The 23230-nt window shown below is 41.2% G+C and overlaps 4 protein-coding genes across 4 annotated transcripts; all 4 read left to right on the top strand.

Annotated features, from left to right (window-relative positions):
• Window positions 1-1921: 1921 nt before the first annotated feature.
• Window positions 1922-6034, top strand: epdr1 (ependymin related 1). The gene is made up of 3 exons (XM_037084248.1): window positions 1922-2284; window positions 4118-4326; window positions 4824-6034. The coding sequence occupies exons 1-3, from the start codon at window positions 2049-2051 to the stop codon at window positions 5015-5017; spliced, it is 639 nt and encodes a 212-aa protein (XP_036940143.1). The 5' UTR covers window positions 1922-2048; the 3' UTR covers window positions 5018-6034.
• A 712-nt stretch (window positions 6035-6746) lies between these two features.
• LOC119011272 (tripartite motif-containing protein 16-like) lies at window positions 6747-8909 on the top strand. The gene has a single exon (XM_037084246.1). It carries the CDS (start codon window positions 6873-6875, stop codon window positions 8559-8561), a length of 1689 nt encoding a protein of 562 aa, XP_036940141.1. The 5' UTR covers window positions 6747-6872; the 3' UTR covers window positions 8562-8909.
• Window positions 8910-9437: 528 nt separating this feature from the next.
• Window positions 9438-12206, top strand: LOC119011274 (tripartite motif-containing protein 16-like). Its single transcript, XM_037084247.1, has one exon. It carries the CDS (start codon window positions 9555-9557, stop codon window positions 11229-11231), a length of 1677 nt encoding a protein of 558 aa, XP_036940142.1. The 5' UTR covers window positions 9438-9554; the 3' UTR covers window positions 11232-12206.
• Window positions 12207-13024: 818 nt separating this feature from the next.
• On the top strand, window positions 13025-22673 carry stard3nl (STARD3 N-terminal like). Its single transcript, XM_037083212.1, has 9 exons — window positions 13025-13183; window positions 16072-16432; window positions 19096-19173; window positions 19302-19379; window positions 20771-20824; window positions 21228-21345; window positions 21432-21530; window positions 21660-21727; window positions 21823-22673. The coding sequence occupies exons 2-8, from the start codon at window positions 16229-16231 to the stop codon at window positions 21722-21724; spliced, it is 696 nt and encodes a 231-aa protein (XP_036939107.1). The 5' UTR covers window positions 13025-13183; window positions 16072-16228; the 3' UTR covers window positions 21725-21727; window positions 21823-22673.
• Window positions 22674-23230: the final 557 nt, after the last annotated feature.

Genomic DNA, 23230 nt, shown 5'->3' with positions numbered 1-23230 from the left:
GCCTGTTAGCTAACTGTGCTGTACACGGCTGTAAGAATGCTAGTATTAACAAGCTAGCATTACACAGCAGGATAATGGCTTCATGCTAACACTCTCCAATAGACACACACGTTAGCTAATATGCAAACATTTCTGTAAAAACACGACGATTAAACGACTCAGACGTCTTTATAAGCTCGTTATACTGTCAGTAATGTGTCCTTACTCGTTAATAAAGGCAGCTGAGCCGCTGCTGACGTGTTTCCCAAACCGTGCAGTGCATCTGCAACAACTTTAAAGTCAGCTAGCTAACATAGCATAACATGACCACTTACTGAAACTGACCTGCAAACCTTAGCTAACTCGATTCGATGGCGTTCTAAAGAATACATACATTTCAAAAAACGTTTCATGCCGACTTTACCCAGACTCACAACTTGTTTAAAGAGAGTGACCGCTGTTTAATTCCCTGTGCATTATTCATGTAATAAACACGGCAGAGGTAAAACGACCAAAATCACAATGGAGTTTGGTGCACCTAGCAAAACACAACATCGGTTGCGGATTTAATTGGATGTAATTAAAGGATTATGTTCCAGCCGAATTTACCTCAACACTTAACAGTTAAATGAGAAGTCTTCAGCTTCTGTTCAGAGTTATTTCAAAAACATTTGAGGCGAAAGACAAGACATGGGAGGGAGACTGGCTCCCTGTTAACCTGCACATTATGTCGAACTTTCTGGGCTGATATATTAAGTAACATCACCTGGGCTTATTACCTGAGATCTGTAGGTAATAGCTGATCTGTACGCCTCCCAAACAGACATGAAAACACCTGTACTGAGCAGGTAACTGGGCACATAAAGCAGAATCATACAGAACAGTTTACTCACCGTGTTTGTGTCCTCAGAGAAGAGCAGCAGAGACCCGAGTGAAGCTCTGTCAGCAAGTTATATAGACGTCTTCAGTTTTGGAGGGAAATGCAGTAACTTCGCGCGGGAAACGAGCGGGACCGCCCCTTTTGGCACGCCCCACCTGCATTCGCTAGGAAGTCTGTGGGCGGGACTTATTTTACCTGGTTGATGCTGATGAATCCAGAGAGACCAATAGCTCAGTTGGTACAGCAGGTATCCCAGGTAGAGAGGTTTTGCCTACAATAACAGTTCAGCTCCTGGCTCCAGGTGTCTTACTGCATCCTGTTTCCTGTGACTTCACAATCTGTTTTGTCAAAAGAGGCTTAACTCAATATAAATAAAATTAATATAAAATATTATTAGAACCAACACAGACAATCAATTGTTAATAGGATTAAAAACGGTCACTTTTTTATTGATATTTCATTTCTCTGGTCTTTATTTGTTATTATTCCAATACTAACAGAATGTAATCAAGTTACTTTACTTTGATCTTGTAATTGGGTGAATTCAGGTAATCAGGGCACCTCAGCACAGGTGATTTTTGACTGTAATATGTCAACAAATGAAATGAAGATTTTGAACCCAGATTTATCCAAAGTTCAGATTTATTTATATTATTTTGCAAAATGATACACAAATAAATAAGAAGTATTTTAAATTACTTACTAAATATACTAGCAAAACAAATGGGAGATGTTTCTACTTTCTACTATTCTTTTTCTAGTATTTTCAGAAATCTTACAAACCAAACAAACAGTCTAAGTTAGAGGAATACATAATAAAAATGAATTATTTGATGCATAAAGAAATTAGATTTAGCATCATTTGAATTTGCTTTTGTTAAATATCATTCATGTGAGCTTTATCAACTACTTGGCTCTGCGGTTTTGTTTACTTATTATCTATTTTATTTACTTATTTGTCTATTATTATTTAAATTTCTGGAGAAAAAAAAACAATGTTTTTTTGACTTAAAATGTAAAAAGTCCACATGAGCTTTTATTTTGAAATGCCCAAACGGAAACCCGTTGACGTGTATCAGCGTGCAGCTTGTAGCAGCAGGTGGCGCCATCATCATCTTTATCATCATCATCATCAACAACAACAACAACAGCCAGATCCGTTAACTGGACTCCGGTTCTTCTGGAAACAATGCACCGACTGCTGCTCGTGTTTGTGGCCGCTGCCGGAGCGTCGGTCCTCGGCCTCCCCAGGCAGGACGCCTCCCGGGCGGCCGGGCCCTGCCTCGCCCCGCTGCAGTGGGAGGGCAGGTGGGTTCTGTACGATCACAGCACCGGGAGGAACAGCCGGGCCGCCGTCTCCTACGACGGCCAGAACCAGCGGATCCGAGTCCTGCAGCAGAACAAGAAACACACCCCGTGTCAGAAGTAAGAAACTCTGATCAGCTCGTGTGAGAGGAATAGATTTAAATCTCAGGATAAGAAGGTTTACCTGTCGTAATATTCGAATAACCCTTTATTATTATTATTGGCTCATGCACTGATAGGCCCGAATCTTCCAGTGAAGATCATTTATTATTTATTAGAAATATCTGTACTGTCGGTACTAATGTGATTCTGATATCTAGAGAATGACGTCCACAGAGAATACATTCAAACTGAGAATTGTAGTATTTCATAATAGTATTAAAGTAATAATACAAATTAAATATGTGATTTGTTTTTCTTTACTCTGGAGTAAACAGAGGAAACACTGTTTGAAGCTGGAAGGGTGGCAGGGTCCGCCACATATAAACACAGTAAAACAGTATGAATTGTGTTTGTTTATTCGGTTTATTCAGTCATGAGATCACAGAGAGTTTGATAACTGAGTTTGTTTTTAAATCAGTCAGTGGTAGTTAAATGAAATATAAAGACGGTTGAATAAAATCTGTCGTTTGGTTTTATGTAATACATAAAGACAACAGAAGAAGACAGACATGGTACCATGTTTTTATGATAAATGGTAATTAATGGTCATTGTTAAGAAATAATTTACTAAAGTTTTAAAACTCAAGCCATAATACATTTATACATTTTGTTGGTATTAATAAATTGTAAGAGTTCCTCTGCAGAACTTTTCTAGAGTGAGTCAAAGGGGCTTTTCTACAACCTGGCAACCCGAATATTGTCATGTGTCTTTTTATAAAAAGGATAAATGTTTTCTTTTGGTTTGTCAGCAGAAAACGACACTTATTTATGGCATATAGCTGATCAGTGATCAATATTGATTGTTTTATTGTTACTTTAATTTCGTATTTTATAGATTTACAGGATGTTTCTTTTATTCAGTGTCCCGTCTGCACTTTTCTCTCCTGTTGGACTCCGGTTTGATAACCTGTAGTGACCCTGCAGCTCTGTGAGGATTATTTCCTGTTGCGAGAATAAACCAACACCGACCGCCTGCCAGGACTGAAGTTGGGAAATATTCTGTGGCTGGTGAACGAGGACGAAGCCTGCTGATCCAGTTTACTTTGTGGTTCGAATCTGTGGATCAGATCTTTACATCCACTGAAGTCTTTATGCTTCAAGTGATCCTGAGACACTGCTGGACCTCTAAAAAGTTCATGTTCAGTCCCGTGCCAGAGCACAAATATCTCATTAAAGGGCGACTCCACTAATTTCTCCTCATCCAAGCATGTTTACGGTTCTTGCGAAGCCTCTTGTGGCTTCAGAGGAAGCTGCGTGTGATCTCATACGAGAACAGAGCCTTCAACTTCTCTCTGCTGGTTTGTTCATGAACATGAAAAATACATGTGCAGAAATACATTTATTAGTGACATTTTTGCTTTTAGATTTTTTGCCTTTTCAACTTTGCAATTTAAGGATTTTTTCTGCAAATTACACAGTGTAACAAAAATACACTCATTTGGGAAGTTTCGCAAATCTAGTCAGAAAAGAAATCAACAAGGTTCCAAAAAGTTGCAAATACTTTTATTTTTATTATTGTTTCAGCTGTGTAGACCCGGTCTAGCAGCAAAAAGTCATAAATAAATGTATTTTTGCAGGCTAGACTATGTGCGGGAGGACACTTGCAACATCTGATGTATATATATCTTAAAATGCTAAATTAAAGTGAAAAAAAGCTTTAGTTTAGATTCAGACTATAGTCTCAATCTGCCTGACAGACCCCAGAACCTCCAAAACGAGTTCTCTTTCCAACAATGTTCAAACCAGTCGCTTTAAATCCTCCTCCTCTCTTGTTCTCTCCGTCTGCTCCAGGTTTTTTGAGTACATCTACCTGTACCAGAGCATGGTGATGTTCCAGATTGACCAGAAGACCAAGGACTGCTCAAAGGTCGCTCTGACGGAGGCCTGGGATCCGTTCGACATCCCCGACAACTCCACCTTCGAGGACCAGTACTTCATCGGAGGGCCCGGGGACAATGTGGAGGTTCAGGAGTGGTCGGACAGGAAGCCGGCACGCCAACGTAAGGCTGGTTAATAACACTGAATTACAGAGAACGAGTCTGGAAAAAAACTATAAATCAAATGAAATCCAAAAAAACATCACATTAGAAGGGAAATCAGATCTAGGGACAAACGGACACAATGTTATTTTACACAAATAAATGTAAAATGTTTGCTGAATTTACAAGAAGGTGCAAATAATTAAGAAATTGTTGTAGACAGCACTTCACAAAGTTCACTACGTTTCTTCTCACTCAAATCTCTAAAATTATGTGATTTGTTAAAGGAGACTGGTGATAATGTGGTCACTAGTTCAGTGGTTGGATCAGTTGAAATGAACATTGTGTTCAAACATCTGCTGCTGACATTGAGAAGTTGAGAGAGCTCAAACTTCTGCTTCTTCTTCTTCTTCTTCTTCTTCTTCTTCTTCTTCCTCTACTTCTTCTTCTTTTTCTTCTTCTTCCTCTACTTCTTCTTCTTTTTCTCCTTCCGTAACATCTGTTCGTCTCTCCTCCAGATGAGACCTGGGTGGGCGTCTACACCCTGAAGGACTGCTACCCGGTGCAGGAGACCTACACCAGGAACAGCAGCGTCACCACCTCCACCCGCTTCTTCAACCTGCAGCTGGGCATCAGCGACCCCAACGTCTTCACCCCGCCCAGCACCTGTCAGTCACCTCAGCCCGAGAGGATGGCCGAGTCCGACTGCTGAAGCCCAACTGGCTGTGACCTTTGACCTCAGACACTTAACAGCATCCTGAGTCTGAAATCACTCCCTCGCCCACTCACTCACTCCTGAAGAGGTGCAGGGTGAATATGATCACTGGACCACGGGACTGATTTCGGACGCAGCTTTTGTCAAGTGTGTTATAAAACTGTTAATTTGCTAAAACTGCGATCAGACCCAGTGAGACCTGCAAGCTGTCACGTAACAAATTAGCTCACGACAAAAAGTACAAAGTTGTTTTAACAATCAGCTAAAAATAAGTGTAGTTTACACTCCTTGCTGCAACCAGTTGATAATATCCACGTCCAGGCTACCAGGCTAACACACTGCTTTTTGGTTTTCAGAGAAGCCTTCAGTTGGCTAATTGCTTAATTTCTTTGCAGTTTGATGAATCCCAGTGTTCCTTCACGCAAATGAAGTGCCTCATAAACACGAGCAGACACGTACAGATCACACAACGTGTTCTGACAGCTGTCGGCTCAACGCGAGACGAGGAATTACAGCAACAGTCGCTGGTAGCGGTGATAATCCTAACAAGGACAGGAGGCAGCGCCTCACTTAAATGACATTAGCATTAATGTAAGCCTAGACCCATATTTATGGATTCTGAGTGGTCCAAGAGTCTCATATCTGGACCTAAAATGAAGAAGAGAAGGTATTTTAATGACTCTCTTAGCTGAGGATGTTCAGTCGAACTAAGGTCATAGTCAGAATTGATCAACAAACCTGATTAAATCATCTTGGGACATTTTGTTTGAAACGTATTTGCTGTGAAATGAGAAATTTTAAATCTTAATTAGTAAAAGATTCCTTTGCAACAGCAACAATTTGGGTCCCTTCAAAATCCTGAAATGAGTTTACTGCACTAATACGGGTAAAAACTGCTGCACTGTTCACATCTCACACTGTAAGAAGAACTGTATCTTCATGTTGTTGACTGTACGGATTGCTGCATTCATTCAGAGGGAATAAACATCAGAAGGACGTGATGTCCAAACGCAACAAGGTGTTCAGTCTTTGATTCCAACATCGACATGAGTGACGCAGATTTCACAACATGCCAATTGATTTAACTCAAAGGCTCAGTGAAGTTTCCACACGTCTTCCTGCAGTGAACATCACAGCAGGTTAACAAGTGAACTGTGAGAACTGCTGCAGGACACCAGAGGGCGCCGTCATCCTGCTGAACAGAGATGTAGTGGAGGTTAAAGCTGCTCCGCTCACTGTGTTGACATGTTTTAGTTCCGAACATGTTTTAGACTAATAGATGAAATTTAAAATGTAGTGGTGTGAAGTCGCTGAGAGTCATTAGACATTTGAATTTATTTTTTTTAAGAGAAATTAAGTAAAAACTTTCCCTGCGACCCTGCAGAGGATTAAGCGGCGTACATAGAATATGTACAGATGATGGATGGATGGATGGAAGTAAAAACTTTTTTTTTTCTTTTGGCTACAAACAGACTGGAGAGTCGTCATAAAACCCTCTGATTCTAAGAAGAGTTCACCTCCTAAAAACTGAAGTGATCAGCGTTTTTAAAAGAGAAATGATCTCTGTTGTGATCGAGTGTTAAACACACAGCATCTCTCTCAAACCTCCTGAATGAGTCACAGCTGGATCAGCCCTCCTTCTTCTTCCTGCTCTCAAACACAGCAGCTCCACTCTGTCACTAGATTTCCTTGTTCCCTCCCCTTCAGATCTGCACTCAGAAAATGGGTGTAACCATGAAGTGAGAGAGCTGACGAGCCCCGTTCACTGCAGAAACATGTTCAGATCAGAGCTCAGACCAGTTTCATTTATCAGAAAGTGAAACTCAGACAGTCGTTGACACTTGGAGGAGAAATGGCGCAGAAAAGCGTTCAGATGGACCCAGAGACTTTCTCTTGTTCCATCTGTTTGGATCCACTGAAGGATCCGGTGACTATTCCCTGTGGACACAGCTACTGCAGGAACTGTATTCAAAGCTACTGGGACAAAGAGGATGAGAAGAAAACCCACAGCTGCCCTCAGTGCAGGCAGAGCTTCACACCGAGGCCTGTCCTGGTGAAAAACACCATGTTAGCAGATTTAGTGGAGGAGCTGAAGAAGACTGGACTCCAAGCTGCTGCTGCTGATCTCTGCTATGCTGGAGCTGAAGATGTGGCCTGTGATGTCTGCACTGGGAGGAAACTGAGAGCTGTCAAGTCCTGTCAGGTCTGTTTGGCCTCTTACTGTGAGAAACACCTCCAGCCTCATTATGAAGCAGCTTTTTTAAAGAAACACAAGCTGGTGGAGCCGTCAGAGAAGCTCCAGGAGAACATCTGCTCTCGTCACGATGAGGTGATGAAGATGTTCTGCCGTACTGATCAGCAGTGTATCTGTTATCTCTGCTCTGTGGACGAACATAAAGGCCACGACACAGTGTCAGCTGCAGCAGAGAGGACTGAGAGGCAGAGAGAGCTGGAGGGGAGTCGACACAACATCCAGCAGAGAATCCAGGACAGAGAGGAAGATGTGAAGCTGCTTCAGCAGGAGGTGGAGGCCATCAATGGCTCTGCTGATAAAGCAGTGGAGCACAGTGAGAAGATCTTCACCCAGCTGATCCGTCTCATGGAGAAAAGACGCTCTGATGTGAAGCAGCAGGTCAGATCCCAGCAGGAAACTGAAGTGAGTCGAGTCAAAGAGCTTCAGGAGAAGCTGGAGCAGGAGATCACTGAGCTGAAGAGGAAAGACGCTGAGCTGAAGAAGCTCTCACACACAGAGGATCACAACCAGTTTCTACACAACTACCCCTCACTGTCAGCACTCAGTGAGTCTACACACTCATCCAGCATCAACATCCGTCCTCTCAAGTACTTTGAGGATGTGACAGCAGCTGTGTCAGAGCTCAGAGACAAACTACAGGACGTCCTGAGAGACACATGGACCAACATCTCACCGACAGTGACTCAAGTGGACGTTTTACTGTCACAAACAGAGAACAAGATCAGAGCTGGATTCTTAAGATATTCACGTGAAATCACACTGGATCCAAACACAGCAAACACAAAGATTATATTATCAGAGGGGAACAGAAAAGCAACATCAGTGAGACAACCACAAGGTTATCCCAGTCACCCTGACAGATTCACTGTTTGGTGTCAGGTCCTGAGCAGAGAGAGTCTGACTGGACGTTGTTACTGGGAGGTGGAGTGGAGAGACAGAGGAATTGGCATCGCAGTTGCATACAAGAATATCAGGAGAACTGGGAGCTCTGATGAATGTAGATTTGGAATTAATGACAAATCTTGGGCATTAAGATGCAACAAAAACAGTTATGAGGTTTGGTACAATGATGTTCAAACTCCCGTCTCAGGTCCTGAGTCCTCCAGAGTTGGAGTGTACCTGGATCACAGTGCAGGTATTCTGTCCTTCTACAGTGTCTCTGACACCATGACTCTCCTCCACAGAGTCCAGACCACATTCACTCAGCCGCTCTATGCTGGAGTTGGGTTTTCAAGTTATGAAACCACTGCTGAGTTCTGTAATCTCAAACAGACTGAAGACATTTGAGGACATTTTCTCACTGCAGAGATCATCTATCTATCTATCTATCTATCTATCTATCTATCTATCTATCTATCTATCTATCTATCTATCTATCTATCTATGATTACATTTATCTTCCTTTGCTTGGCATACCAAATGAGGTAGTAAAATGTCTTATAAAGCTGTAATCATCATGACTGTATTCATTAAAGAGAGGACTGATTATCTTCTTGTACATCGCTGAGATTCTGGATAAACAAACTGATTGTGTGGATGAAGTGAATCTGTTCATGAAATCACTGAACGAGTGTCATTAATCAGACTTCACTGATGAACAAACTGAAGCTCTACGTCATAAATAAAGATTTTTGTTTGCAGAATTAAAACAGTTTTTCTTCTCGTTTTCTTTCCACGTATAGAAAACCCTGCAGTGAGGAGTCTAAGGTTTGCTGTCATGCTGGTTTGAACACGTTATAAATGTCTAGTTGATCAAATCAGATTGCTCGGTCAGAACTACTTTGTTACAGTCTCTTTCTGGTCGAACTACAAATAACCAATCAACATCTGAAACATGTTAATGAGCCCCAACTGCTTTTTCTCTAAGAGGTCAAAAGCAAAGTCGGTAAGAAATCATTTGTTTAGTCTCCACAGATGTGTTTTAATGTCAAATGTTAATCTCAAAAGTAACTTATAACTACAGCTGTCAGATAAAGGTAATGAATTTAAAAGCACAATTATTTCCATCTGAAATTCAGGAGGAGACATCAGAAACTGACAATACAGCACAGCTGGATCAGCCCTCCCTCTTCTTCCTGCTCTCAAACACAGCAGCTCCACTCTGTCACTAGATTTCCTTGTTCCCTCCCCTTCAGATCTGCACTTTGAAAATGGGTGTAACCAGGAAGTGAGAGAGCTGACGAGCCCCGTTCACTGCAGAAACATGTTCAGATCAGAGCTCAGAGCACTTTAAGTTATCAGGAAGTGAAACTCAGACAGTCGTTGACACTCAGAGGTGAGATGGCCCAGCAAAACAATCAGCTGGACCGAGCAAAGTTCTGCTGTTCCGTCTGTTTGGATCTACTGAAGGATCCGGTGACTATCCCCTGTGGACACAGCTACTGCAGGAACTGTATTCAAAGCTACTGGGACAAAGAGGATGAGAAGAAAACCCACAGCTGCCCTCAGTGCAGGCAGAGCTTCACACCGAGGCCTGAGCTGGTGAAAAACACCATGTTAGCAGATTTACTGGAGGAGCTGAAGAAGACTGGACTCCAAGCTGCTGCTGCTGATCTCTGCTATGCTGGACCTGAAGATGTGGCCTGTGATGTCTGCACTGGGAGGAAACTGAGAGCTGTCAAGTCCTGTCAGGTCTGTTTGGTTTCTTTCTGTGAGAAACATCTTCAGCCTCACTTTGAAATCCCTGCGTATGAAAAACACAAGCTGGTGGAGCCGTCAGAGAAGCTCCAGGAGAACATCTGCTCTCGTCACGATGAGGTGATGAAGATGTTCTGCCGTACTGATCAGCAGTGTATCTGTTATCTCTGCTCTGTGGACGAACATAAAGGCCACGACACAGTGTCAGCTGCAGCAGAGAGGACTGAGAGGCAGAGAGAGCTGGAGGGGAGTCGACACAACATCCAGCAGAGAATCCAGGACAGAGAGGAAGATGTGAAGCTGCTTCAACAGGAGGTGGAGGCCATCAATGGCTCTGCTGATAAAGCAGTGGAGCACAGTGAGAAGATCTTCACCCAGCTGATCCGTCTCATGGCGAAAAGATGCTCTGATGTGAAGCAGCAGGTCAGATCCCAGCAGGAAACTGAAGTGAGTCGAGTCAAAGAGCTTCAGGAGAAGCTGGAGCAGGAGATCACTGAGCTGAAGAGGAAAGACGCTGAGCTGAAGAAGCTCTCACACACAGAGGATCACAACCAGTTTCTACACAACTACCCCTCACTGTCAGCACTCAGTGAGTCTACACACTCATCCAGCATCAACATCCGTCCTCTCAACTACTTTGAGGATGTGACAGCAGCTGTGTCAGAGCTCAGAGACAAACTACAGGACGTCCTGAGAGACACATGGACCAACATCTCACTGACAGTGACTCAAGTGGATGTTTTACTGTCAAACCCACAACCAGAGCCGAAGACCAGAGCTGGATTCTTAAGATATTCACGTGAAATCACACTGGATCCAAACACAGCAAACACACATCTGTTATTATCTGAAGGGAACAGAAAAGCAACTTTAATGAGAGACGAACAGTCTTATTCTGATCACCCAGACAGATTCAGTGTAAAGTTTCAGGTCCTGAGTAGAGAGAGTCTGACTGGACGTTGTTACTGGGAGGTGGAGTGGAGAGGAAGAGGAGTTTATGTAGCAGTCGCATACAAGAATATCAGCGGAGCAGGGAACTCGACTCATCAATTTGGATACAGTGACACATCGTGGATGTTAGATTGCAAGAAGAAATTTTATAAATTTGTACACAACAATATTGAAACTCCCGTCTCAGGTCCTCGGTCCTCCAGAGTTGGAGTGTACCTGGATCACAGTGCAGGTATTCTGTCCTTCTACAGCGTCTCTGACACCATGACTCTCCTCCACAGAGTCCAGACCACATTCACTCAGCCGCTCTATGCTGGAGTTGGGTTTTGTTATAATGGATCCAGTGCTAAGTTCAGTGAACTCAAATAGTCATTTAAGGGTCAGTGAGTTAAATTCAGAGTTTTAACTCTTAAACTTATTCTGTCTTCATGTTTGTGGCTGATTGCTGTGTGGTGTCTTCACCTGTCAATCAAACATTGTGGGCGGTACTTTGACATCTTGTCATCTGTTGTTGTGTAAATGTCTGAGTGTCTTTAGGTGGCGCTCCTTCCTGTGTCTGTTTAACCATGGAGGCTCTCACTGCTCATCATGACTTTTGTTCAGCTGAACTGACACTTTTCAGCAGGAAATTTAATCTTTTTCTATATTAATCTATTTTTACGTTGTTATTTTTTCCTAAAGAGAATGAAGCAGCAGAGCTTAAGTAATCTTACTATCATCACTTTGTACATATGTGAGGAAATCTTTTACCACATTTGCATTTAAGATTTAGTTTTGTTACATATCTTTAAATGTGTCTTTACTGATGTTGTTTGAAGCTGCCAAAGGCTCAGTGAAGTTTCCACATGTCTTCCTGCAGTGAACATCACAGCAGGTGAACAAGTGAACTGTGAAAACTGCTGCAGGACACCAGAGGGCGCCGTCATCCTGCTGCCAGAGATGTAGTGGAGGTTAAAGCTGCTCAAATATGTAGTTTCCTGGTGGTGGTTTGGTTTATGACAGTGTATCCAGGGTGATTACTGGTCACCCTCCATAATTTTACCATGACGAAATCTGAATCTGTATGTTTTAAAACTCTTTCAGGGTGTCTTCTTGTGAATTAAGTTTGTTCTACCAGCTGCTGAAGTTCAGTTTGATCATGTTGTGTTCTGGTTGTGTGACAGAAGGTTGTTCTTTGATTCTTTTATCTTTGATAAAGCAAAACAGAAAGGTGAGATGATGTTGTTGCTTTTGTTTCTTTTCTCTCCATGTTAAAGTTTTTTTCTTGAAATTACTTTGAGGTGTGTGTAATAACTCCTGTTTGTTATTTGAAGATGTTTAATAAAGTTAAATGCCAAAAAATAATTGTTTTCATATATGTATATCCATTTAATATCAGCCAGGCAGAATTTCACATTTACTTCTAAGGTAAGCTAATATTTTAACACATCGCCCATCTCTCAAAGAAATGGTCAGTTAAAAAGCCCAACTTTGATATTTAACTCGGTGATATAGGTCATATCTTTATGCCAACTCAATTTCAGAATCTTGACAATACAAAAGCAGCAAAACCTGCTCAGATCAAAGTTATCAGCTTATTACCAGACTTCTAGTCTACATTTTAAAAAGATTTATTCATCAACCCTTCATTTTATTTTTAGTGAATGTATTATGATTGCAACACATTGCTTCATTTATTTATCTGTTCAGACTTTGTTGTTGCTGTTACATGTACCAGACACAAAACAATAAATAACATAAATGTAAATAAAAACAATTAATGAATAAATAAATATATACATTTGTTATATAAATATTAACATATTCATTTATTTATTATCATTATCTATATCTTTTTATATATGCATTGTCACAAGAAAGAAAAAAATTAAGCCAGTAGCCAACCGCTGTGGGAAAACAAGTAGAGAAGAAGAAGAAGAAGAAGAAGAAGAAGAAGAAGAAGAAGAAGAAGAAGAAGAAGAAGAAGAAGAAGAAGAAGAAGAAGCAAGATGAAGAAAAGAAGAAGAGCAGCAAAAATAACATTAACAAACATAAGAAAAAGAACAATAACTATAACAACAACAACAACAACAACAAGACACAGAAGAAGAAAAAGAAGAAGAAGATGATGAAGAAGAGCCGTTGGTCCTGTCCAGCTACAGACTTCATGTCCCAGAATCCTTCGCGCCGATGATTTCATATCCCGCCCCCCTCCATCCTGTCCGAGCAGACGAGGAGGAAACAGATGACTCGTCTGCAGCGTTCAGGTTGAAACCTGCCGACTGAAACCTTCCGAGGACTGATTCAGAGAATTAAACCGCCCCAGGGAGCGAGTTTAAAGGGTAAGGACCAAGATGGAGACTGTAAACAAACGGCTTGACATGTCGTGACTTCAAGCTAGCTAGCTAGCTAGTTGACAAACGAGCTGGACGTTGCTGGTAAACACGTCGGTGTTATTATGGCACCACGGCTGTCTGCGACTGGTTATCTCAATATTTTATATGTGATATTTGCTAACACGCCGGATTGAGTAGCTCATGTGTACGCTGAGCGGTCCTGTTGTGTTGTTGTGTTGTTGTTGTTGTTGTTGTTTTTGGCCTCCTCTGTGCTGCACTTTGCGTTTCCTGCTGCAGCAAACATCTGCTGAACTCATCCTGTGTGTCTGTGTGGCTGCAGAGGACAGACAGCACTGTACACATATTTAACGAGCTCTTTAGTGCAGTAATATTGGAGGGTTCGGCCCAGATATTGGGCCTGGAGAGCCGGACACAGTATCTCTGATGTCACAGTTTTCAGTCCTCACCTGAGCATGACATCATGCAGGTGTGTCCACACTGTGACACCCTGAGTTTCCTCTGCAGGTGAGGATTAACAGAGCTATAGTGACAGCTTTTCTAACACATATATTTACTTTTGATCAAACATTCAATATGCAAGGATTTTCCATTAAGATGTCTACCTTTTTGTATACATATTTGTTGTTGTTGTTGAGTTTAAATTTTTTTATCCAAAATGTTTCCAGCGATATTTCAAGCTCAGATAAATCCCAGAAGTTTATTCAAAGCAACGGTTTGTTTTATTTGGCAGCCTGTCACTGCAGCTCCCAGGAGAGAGTCAGAGAGGAAGGAAGTTGGCAAATCAGACCGAAACGCAACATGAAAAACACATCAACATGCATGAACGGTTGTGCCTGTTTCGTCCCTCTTCCTTTTAAGTAAATGCCCAAAAAACAATCAATTAATGCAGTTTTTAAAACATGTAATCTGAGCAATTCGATGCTTTTCTAATGAGGAATCAGTCTGTAGTCGTGCTTCTCAGGGAATGAGAAGGCAGGCTGTGATTTGTTTCTGACTGCACAGTAATAATCACAAATATGCTTTGGTCTTCAATAAGCATATGATGTAAAAGAGTTTCTTCTGCATGACTGCTTTCATCTGCACAGAGAAGATTACACAGGAGAAAGTGTTTCAAGAATGTCTCGGTGAAATCCACTAATCTGTAGAAATCCTGTGACCAGTAAGTCAACTGATATGTAGGCTGAGAACTTTCTGAAAGGAATTTAAACACACAGATCAACAAGTAAAGATGATCAGTTTTCCTCACCGAGTTAATAACCGTGAGAGGGAGACACAGACAAACACGTATCAAACTGTGGCCAGAGATTTGTCGTCTAAACTCTGGTTTTGTCCACAACCCAGAGATTTTTAGTCTACTGCCATAGAGGAGAAAATAAACCAGAAATGATTCACATTTTAGAAACTGGAATCAGAAAAATTTGGACTTTTTTTCCTCAGGAATTACGTCATTCTTTTCCCGTCAGCAGTCAGATCATTGACGTTATAATAGTGGAGGGTTTGTGTTTCAGGGTTGATTACCGTACAGACATTTCTCCCTGGAGTTGCAGTAAATTGGTTTATTGCTGTATTTTACTAAGATATTGCTGCTTGTTGCTAAATCCTCTCCAGTACATCAGTTCATTTACAAATCATTTACAAGCTGGAGCTCTGAGTTTATGTGTCAGTTGTTAGGTGTTAACTAAAGCTGCTGAAACTTTAATTACAGCTTTGTACCTTTTTTTTTTTGATAAAATGAATTATTAACTGTTTATCTAAAGTTTAAAGCAGCAACAAATGTTCTTTGTGGTTTTACAAGTTACGCTGAGAAGAAGCTGGTTTCCCACTTGAATATATGGAAATCATCAGATCGTCACAGCGAGTTCATGATGAGGAGAGAAAACAAATCTACTGGAACCAAACTGCGTAAACCACATGTCGACTTTTACTTTAGTTTCTCTGTGTCAGAGGAACTTAAACTTAGTGCAGCAATATGATTACTTCCACTTCCTAAAACAGAGGCATCATAAAACACAAGTGGAGAATACGGTCAAAGGTCATAATGCAGACAGTAACAACGCTGTGGTTTGTCTGGGTCGTGTTAATCAGACGTGTTGTTTGTCCTGAAGTTGCATGAACACATGAACACAACAGTGTTGGACCTCAACATTTTGGAGGAAAGCCTGAAACCAGTAGAGACGCATTAATACCGCTGGTGTTTCTGTTCGTTGTTAGCGTGGTTGCATGGTCCACTGAGACAACTGGCACCAAACATTTATCATTTTATTAAATCATGCAGCTGGAAACAGATTCCCCTGACAATTTGACTTATCAGTGACACCAATTCATAACTCCTTGTGGTGTGAACTTGTGTAAATGTAATTGACACAGTTTGAAATATTGGCAGATCAGCCTTCTATCAGTTTACAGCTGTTTCACATTGGAGTGATGACACACACGTACAAACTGCAGTCAGTATTAGAGGCACTTTTTTTTTTATGTGTCGTTTCATCTCAGTCAGTTGGTTGTCAACAGTGTTTTTGTAATTGGTGAATAAAAATCCAATATTCAGTCTTTACCGTCTCTTCACTAACTTTGTCTGATCTGCAGATTGATGTTGGGTAATCAGCATACAGTGGATTCATTAGAGATTTCTTGGTGAAAAATGAGATCAATTAGATTGATGAAAGTCGACCAGAACAGTGAAAATAGACAAGAACAACCAAAACAATGAAAGTCTAAAACTCTCCAAAGAGCTGAAGGCTGACTGAAGATATTTTACTGTGTGTTACTCAGAGTCATGTGATTAACTGGTAAATATCAAATTGAAAATTAAATATATAAATCTCTCATTCTGAAATAACTCTGTATCACCTCTTGCTTCTTCCTCTCTGCAGATGCTGTGATGAAGTTGACCTGCACAGTCCACATCCACTAAACAAACAGGTCTGACTTCCTGCTCCGATGACCCGCCTCCTCCGTCTCCACCTGTGAGTCCACCTTCTGTTGACCAGTGGGCGGGGCTGGCCCTGCTCGGTGGGCGTGGCCGGGGTGATGGACAGCCGATGCAGTAGCAGCGCCGATTCTCGGCTGACGGGCAGAGGGGTGGTGTCAATCAACACCAAGCCCATCTGTGCGAGGGTGGAGTCGTACGATGCCGGCGAGAAGAAGTGCATCTCTGACGTGAGGAGGACCTTCTGCCTCTTCGTCACCTTCGACCTCTTGTTCATCACCTTGCTCTGGATCATAGAGCTCAATGTAAGACATGTTGGGAAACAACCAATCGTTATGAATCGTGATGCAGAGATGGTCATGACTTCTGGTTTGTGATTACAGATATGTGTAGAAATAGATGTTTTTATGCGAAAAAGAAACCAAAGTATTCTTTGTTTCCAAACATTCATTACTGCAGGCAGCCGTAGAGAGAGAAACACTATTTAACAGGGAAGCAAACAGATGCATATCCAGGTTCTCTGACTCTCCCTCCGTCCTTCATCTCGTCCTGCAACTGTTGTCAAAACTGAGAATTTGACGGCGACTCATTAATAATCAAAAGTATCTGTCCAAACTCTGTGCAGCTGTTAAACAACATGAGTTTGTAGCTGTTGGGAGGTTCGTGTGATGGGAGAGTCATACGGTGAACTTTTATTGTGTTTTATAGTCAAATAGTTGTGTTTGAATTGTGTCAAGGTCGAGCAGACGGCAGTCAGGAGGTGCTGCAGAAGCAAATCGAGGCCACGAAGCTTTAAAATGCCCTGAATGAGGAAGTGATGTGACTGCAGCACACATTCCCACAATGCTCCAGTTTCAGCAAAGTGAACACTGACACACTTTTTGTGTTACTGTATTTGAAAGGACGTTCGAGTGACTCTCATCGAAAAGCAAATGTGCTCACATTCTTAACGCAGAGCTTTTCCTTCTGTCAACCTGTCGGACTGGAACTCTTTTGTGTGTGTGTGTGTGTGTGTGTGTGTGTGTGTGTGTGTGTGTGTGTGTGTGTGTGTGTGTGTGTGTGTGTGTGTGCGTGCGCTCTCAAGATTTTCTTTCCTTTTTGGATATCTGCCTGCATTCCCTCTCTGACTGTACCAGTGAATGTGGTTCTTTCGCTTCTCTTCAAGATTCAAGAGTTTTTTATTATCATTGGACATTCACATGTCAATCAATGAAATTTTCTTTGCAACCCCCGTGCATAAGGTAATAAAGTAGTAAAAATATAGAAGAGCATGCAATAAAAATAGAAATATTTATAAATATAATAAGAAAAGAGGAAGAGAGTATGTACATCAGAACTGTAGTATGTACATAAGAACTGTAGTATATACATATGTTATGTATACGATTGGTGCGGTTGGGTGGTAATATATACATTAACAGTAAGGTACCGTTAATTAGTCCGTTGGACTTATCTGAACGGGTCAAGACTTTTTAAAATTTTGAATTGAGTGTTTTTGGGTTTTGGTCAGACAGAACAATAAATTTGAGACATTGCTGCAGGATCTTAGAAATTATTGTGGCAAATTATCTAAAAATGATTTGCTGACAAAACAAATAATGAAGATGATCTCAGTCACAGTTGTGCAGAATTTCATAGCGATGCGTCCAGACGTTAACACATTTATGTGACGACACCTGAGTGAGAGCTGCATCATCACTGTTAACTGCTTTAGAGTCATATTTTTTTATTGTTTACAAATAATTTGTCATTCAATTGTCTTTGTATGAGTGTTGTCTGAGTGACCCTGAGAACAAAACATTTAGTAGACAAATCCTGCGTCACAGCACTCGCTGTGAACATGACTAATGCAAAACTTGGACTTCAATAATAATTAATCTCTCTGGTTAAGAATTAAACCGAAGATAAAGACTTTATAGACACACGTCGGGTCATCGCCGGGCCGGGAAAATCCAGAGCCAAGTTTATCCACAGAGACATTTTCAACCACAAGTGGAACTTCCTGCCAAACATGATCAGACTGATGAGACCACTGCTGATGAGGCAGCTGAATAAACCTCAAAGCCTGAACTTTACATTTCCAAATACTTTGTTTCTGTACTTCAGCTCATGTTTCAGGTATCTGTACGTAACTTGAGTATTTATTTTACATCTGAACTTTCTCCTCCTCACAGCTTCAGAACAGCCTCGTTACTGTAGTTTGATGCATCTGAGGTGAATTTCCCAACATCAGCAGACTGATGTGGACCAATCAGACGCAGCGAGACGAGACAAAGACGTAAAAGCCGTAAGAAGCCGTAAACAGACAGAGAGGGAGGCTGGAATGTGGAGAAAAGGCGTGTTAGTGTCTCGTATCTGCAGAGAGTTTCTGATTTTCTCTCTTTGTTGCTGCTCGGGACGCTTTACCAACCCAACATGTGTCTATTTGACGTCCTGGGAATGAGACTCAACAATCAACTGTCTCTGTGATGTGTTCAGGAACAGCTGGGACAAATCCTACTGATTCAACCTTTAACTTTAGTAGTCTTGGAATTCTATTAATCTGATGTGAGCTTCAGTTAGCTTTGAGCACAAATGTCCTTCAGAGGGAGACTTTTTACTCTGATACTCTGAGTCCATGTCAGAGCCTGAACTCTGTTACTGTGCTGGAGGAAACAAGCTGGATCAGAACTTCTGCTTTTACCAGAGTCAGTTTGTGCACCAGTATCTGAACTTCTACAGGATATGAGGACTGTCACCTCTGGTTTTTTATTAGATCGAAGACGAAAACAGTGAATGTTTCCGTTTTTTCGCCTCCTACATTCCTTTAAATGATAAAACTGCTGTATTTCATCAGCTGTGTTAGGAAAATTCTGGCTGTTGTGCCTTTGTGCTTCAGTGGTTTAAAGTGTTGCTGATAACCAGAGCGAGAGTCTCAACTGATAAAATGACACAAACAGTTTTTTAATCAGTACTTTGTGTTTCACAGGTGAACGGTGGCATTCAGAACCAGCTGAATAAAGAAGTTCTGCACTACGACTACCGAGCCTCCTTCTTCGACATTTTTGTAAGTTGTGACCGAGCAGATCGTATTCCATGAACTCGCTCCTACTTTGTGTGTTTTTATCTCCAGTTCTTCCTGTCACTCACTGCTCACTTCTTCCTCCTCTCTGTCCTCCCTCTCTCCTCCGTCAGCTTCTGGCTGTTTTCAGGTTTGCCACGCTCATCCTGGCCTACGCCGTCTGTAAGCTCCGTCACTGGTGGGCCATCGCAGTGAGTACACTCAGATATTCAGCTTTATTTGTGTCAGCAGGGGGCGCTGCTGGGCAGGAACGCCTGCAGATAAGACTTGTGGATGCTGTTGTATTCATTTTTAATGGTTGCACAGTGAATATAAAGGATATAGAATCGATTGAAATAACTTCATTGTCCAGTGGAAAACAAAAAGCAAGACACAGAAAACATAAAACAAAGATCGGTGCATTCACTGTGTGTGCTTCTCTATACAGCGACATGTATATTGATTGGCTGACTGATAAAAACAACAATTTAAACATGATATATAAGTCTGTTGAGTATTGCTACACAGTGTCAGTGTGAAGCACAGTCTGTGTGGTTCCTCTTGAGAGACTCAGACGTGTTGATTTAACTTGACAGTTGTTTCTGAGGTTTGCGGTGTCGCTAATCAAGCATCCTGTTTCCCGTCGTGGCCGTCAATGTTCGTTCCTCTTTGTTGACGCAGTCGTTCGGCGCTCCTTGTCTTTGATTCTTCAGCTCTCTGGATTTCTAATAAATCTCTCTCTGAGGTGTTCAGTGTTTTTTCAGTGAAGCCTCGTGGAAGTATCACAGTTTGATTCTCATTCATTCTGGTTTTTGCTTTTAATTTGAATCCCTCCTGTCAGCTTCAAGAAAACCTGCAAATGTATGAACAGAATAAGTGATCATTTTCTAATTATGTTGTGTAGCTTAAAAAAAAATCAACTTGGCACACGTTCCAGCTGTTGGACTTTGTATTTATAACTCTGTGTGTGATATTCTGGGGCGCACAGTCGCACCTGATCCTGTTAACAGACTCACCTCAGCTGTGAAGAGACTCACAAGTCCAACATCAGAACATGAGCCAGACATCAGATCAGTGAAGGTTTTTAAAAAGGGCTGAACGATGAGTTTAGCTTCTGTTTGCGTTGTTGACTGACTGAGTGGGAGGTGAACGGATGCCCTGACTCAACTTTGGTTCACTGATACTCTGTTGTACGGTGTTTCTATTCATTTGTCCACCTGGAGATCATCATCAGATGGTTTTCAGTGAAGTGAAATCAAGACTGTTTTTAAAAAAAATTAAAGTCAATCACACAGCGGGAAGGCAGAACAGTTTCAGACTGTGACTTCATGACACCCAGCGGGAATCATAAAGAATAAAAACAGGTGATATTAAAGGAGCAGTCTGTAGATTTGTGGAGGAAATGTTAATGAGAAGAGAACGATCGTCACTGACTGAATATAAACACACTAAATAATCAAACTCACTTTGTTCTCATGACTGAATAAACTCTAAACAAACTGACCTTAAAGGATGTTGCAGTTTATTCTGTTTTATTTTGTTTATTTGTGGCGGACCCTGCCACCTGTCTGGTCCCTGATCAGTGTCTCCTCTGTTTCCACAGATCACCACTGCGGTCAGCTGTGCTTTCTTGATCGTTAAAGTCATTTTATCAAAGGTGAGACTCACAACGATGGAGAAAAATCATGTTTACAGCGTCTGACTCCACCTGCAGCCAATCAGGTCGCAGAATTTCATGTTTTTTAAAGGTGCTTTTTGTAGGAAAAGTTGATTTTTGAGTTTTAGTTTAAACACATGGTTAATTTCTGACAAACTTTTAAATGTGACTCATTGAATAACATGTTATTTTCGATGAAATAACAACATTTTAAAATTTAGATTTGGATATTTTTCTTTACAGCATTGTTGTAGTACGTGGTTAGTTCAAGGACCATTGGAAATTTGAAAATCCCACTTGCTGTGTTCATGTTCCTTTTGAATGCCCTTTATTTTATTTTGCCCCTTTTTTTAAAAAAACAAGTGAATGATCTTAAATCGTGTTCCTGCATCTTGCTGTGCAGCTGCTCTCTCAGGGGGCGTTCGGGTACCTGCTGCCCATCATCTCCTTCGTGTTGGCCTGGATAGAAACGTGGCTGCTCGACTTCAAGGTTCTGCCTCAGGAGGCCGAAGACGAAAACAGTGAGTCGCAGTCGCACAAGTTCGTACGTCGTTCTCTCGCTGTCGCACCGACGCCTCCGTCACGAAGCCTCCTCTCTGTGTTTCAGGATATCTGTCCATCATGGACGCCACAGAGCGAGCGCCTCTCATGTATCCGGGTCCAGTATCTGACGGACAGTTCTACTCTCCTCCAGAGTCTGTGGCAGGTCTGTGGACTCTCACTGACATAAACCCAAAGAAACAACCTCGTACTTCTGCGTCTGACGTGAATCAGTGTATTTTCAAACTGTTCCTTGATTTCTCTTTTTGTATCTTTGTTTCTCTGTCGCGTTCAGACTCTGATGAGGAGCTGGATGATAAACACGATCCAGAAAAAGGGCTCATACAGCAGCTGACCTAACAGGTAACAGTGTGATGTCACGGTGTGATGTCACGGTGTGATGTCACATGTCCTGATGATGAAGGTCGTCACATGTACATCTCGTTGTGTCTCCTCAGGATCTTGTGAAGATGAAGCGTTTCTCCTTCCTGTCGTGCCGCTGAGGGAAACTTCTGCCTTACACATGCAGCCAGTTTGGTTTTTATTTGTCTTTGTATGTTCAAACCTTACGAATGCACCTCAGTTTCTGATATCGGCCTCCTGCATGTACACTGGAACTGGAAAAGTGCTGCTTAAAAAAGCCGTTTCTGTATCGACACTTTGGAGAATATCTGTACACAAACTTGCACATTTTGTCCGAGACTCCCAGACGCACGAGAAGAATTCGATCGAATGAAAGAAAGTCAAATATTTGAAGGTCGATTTCAGAATCAGAATTAAAAGTGTTGTGTTCCGGTGACAAAAGAAACTCTGTCTCTAACGTCATGTTTACTTTTAATTTGTTGTTGATCATTTTCACTGTAAGGGAAGATAAGCTTTCTTCACTGACTCTGCTTTAAGAAAAGAAGGATTTTTCGGCCAGTATTGAGCTTACGGATCACATTTGTAGCAAACGAGAGGAAGAATATTTACAGTTTACTGCATTTATAACCGGGTTTGACTGCGTCTGGGTCTTAAACACAGTGAGAAAACTTGCACAGAACACTGGAACAACATAATAGGATAAAAACTGAAGAATAAATCTGCTTCTGAAAAAGTGAAGTGTTATTTAATGTAAAAACAAGATGAGCCGTGTGCCGGCAGTGAGACAGGCTGAGCTGCACTGTGTGAACTGTAAACAGCTGCTGGAGCTCGTGTGAGCTGAAACAAACATGTACATACCGGGACCTTCGTGCATGCAAGCAGAGTGTTTTTGTTTTTAAGAAAAGCTTGTCTGTAAAACAGAATCATTAAAATGTGAAATCTTGTGTGCTCGTCTTTTTTATTTCGTGTTTTATTCACATTAACATTCACAGTTAGAGTGTTGAGCAGAAGGTTTGTGTTCGAGTGACAGCTGGATTTGTTATGATTTTTTTTTTGAGGAATTTTGTTTTAGTTCTACTTAAAACATGAGGTAGTGGAGCGCTTCAGCCTCTTGTGGTTAAAGTGAGTATTACCGAAACAATTTCAACTGCCCAAACTTTTATTTGTCAGTTTCACACGAGAATATTACATGTTTCCATAGACAAAATTATTTAAATTTTCTTTTGTAAGTTTTCAGTTTCAAGCACAAACTTTTTTTTCTCCTGGAAAAAAAAAATTCTTGTATTCTTATTTCTATTTTTTAAGCTCCGTTTCAAACATTAATCTGTTTTTTCCTTAGAAAAAATGTTGTCAGTTGAAAAAAATTAAGAAAACATCTCCTGAAAATATTTTTTTTCTCATGTTATCATTGGAAAAAAAATTAAGGATAATAAAGATTATCCTTAAAAAAAGATCCTGAATTCAAACATGATTTTTTGAAACTGAGTTTTTTTAATGATTCCA

Source organism: Acanthopagrus latus, chromosome 21 (genome assembly GCF_904848185.1).
Source record: "Acanthopagrus latus isolate v.2019 chromosome 21, fAcaLat1.1, whole genome shotgun sequence".
Lineage (NCBI taxonomy): Eukaryota > Metazoa > Chordata > Actinopteri > Spariformes > Sparidae > Acanthopagrus > Acanthopagrus latus.
This window is presented reverse-complemented; position numbering and strand designations above follow the sequence as displayed.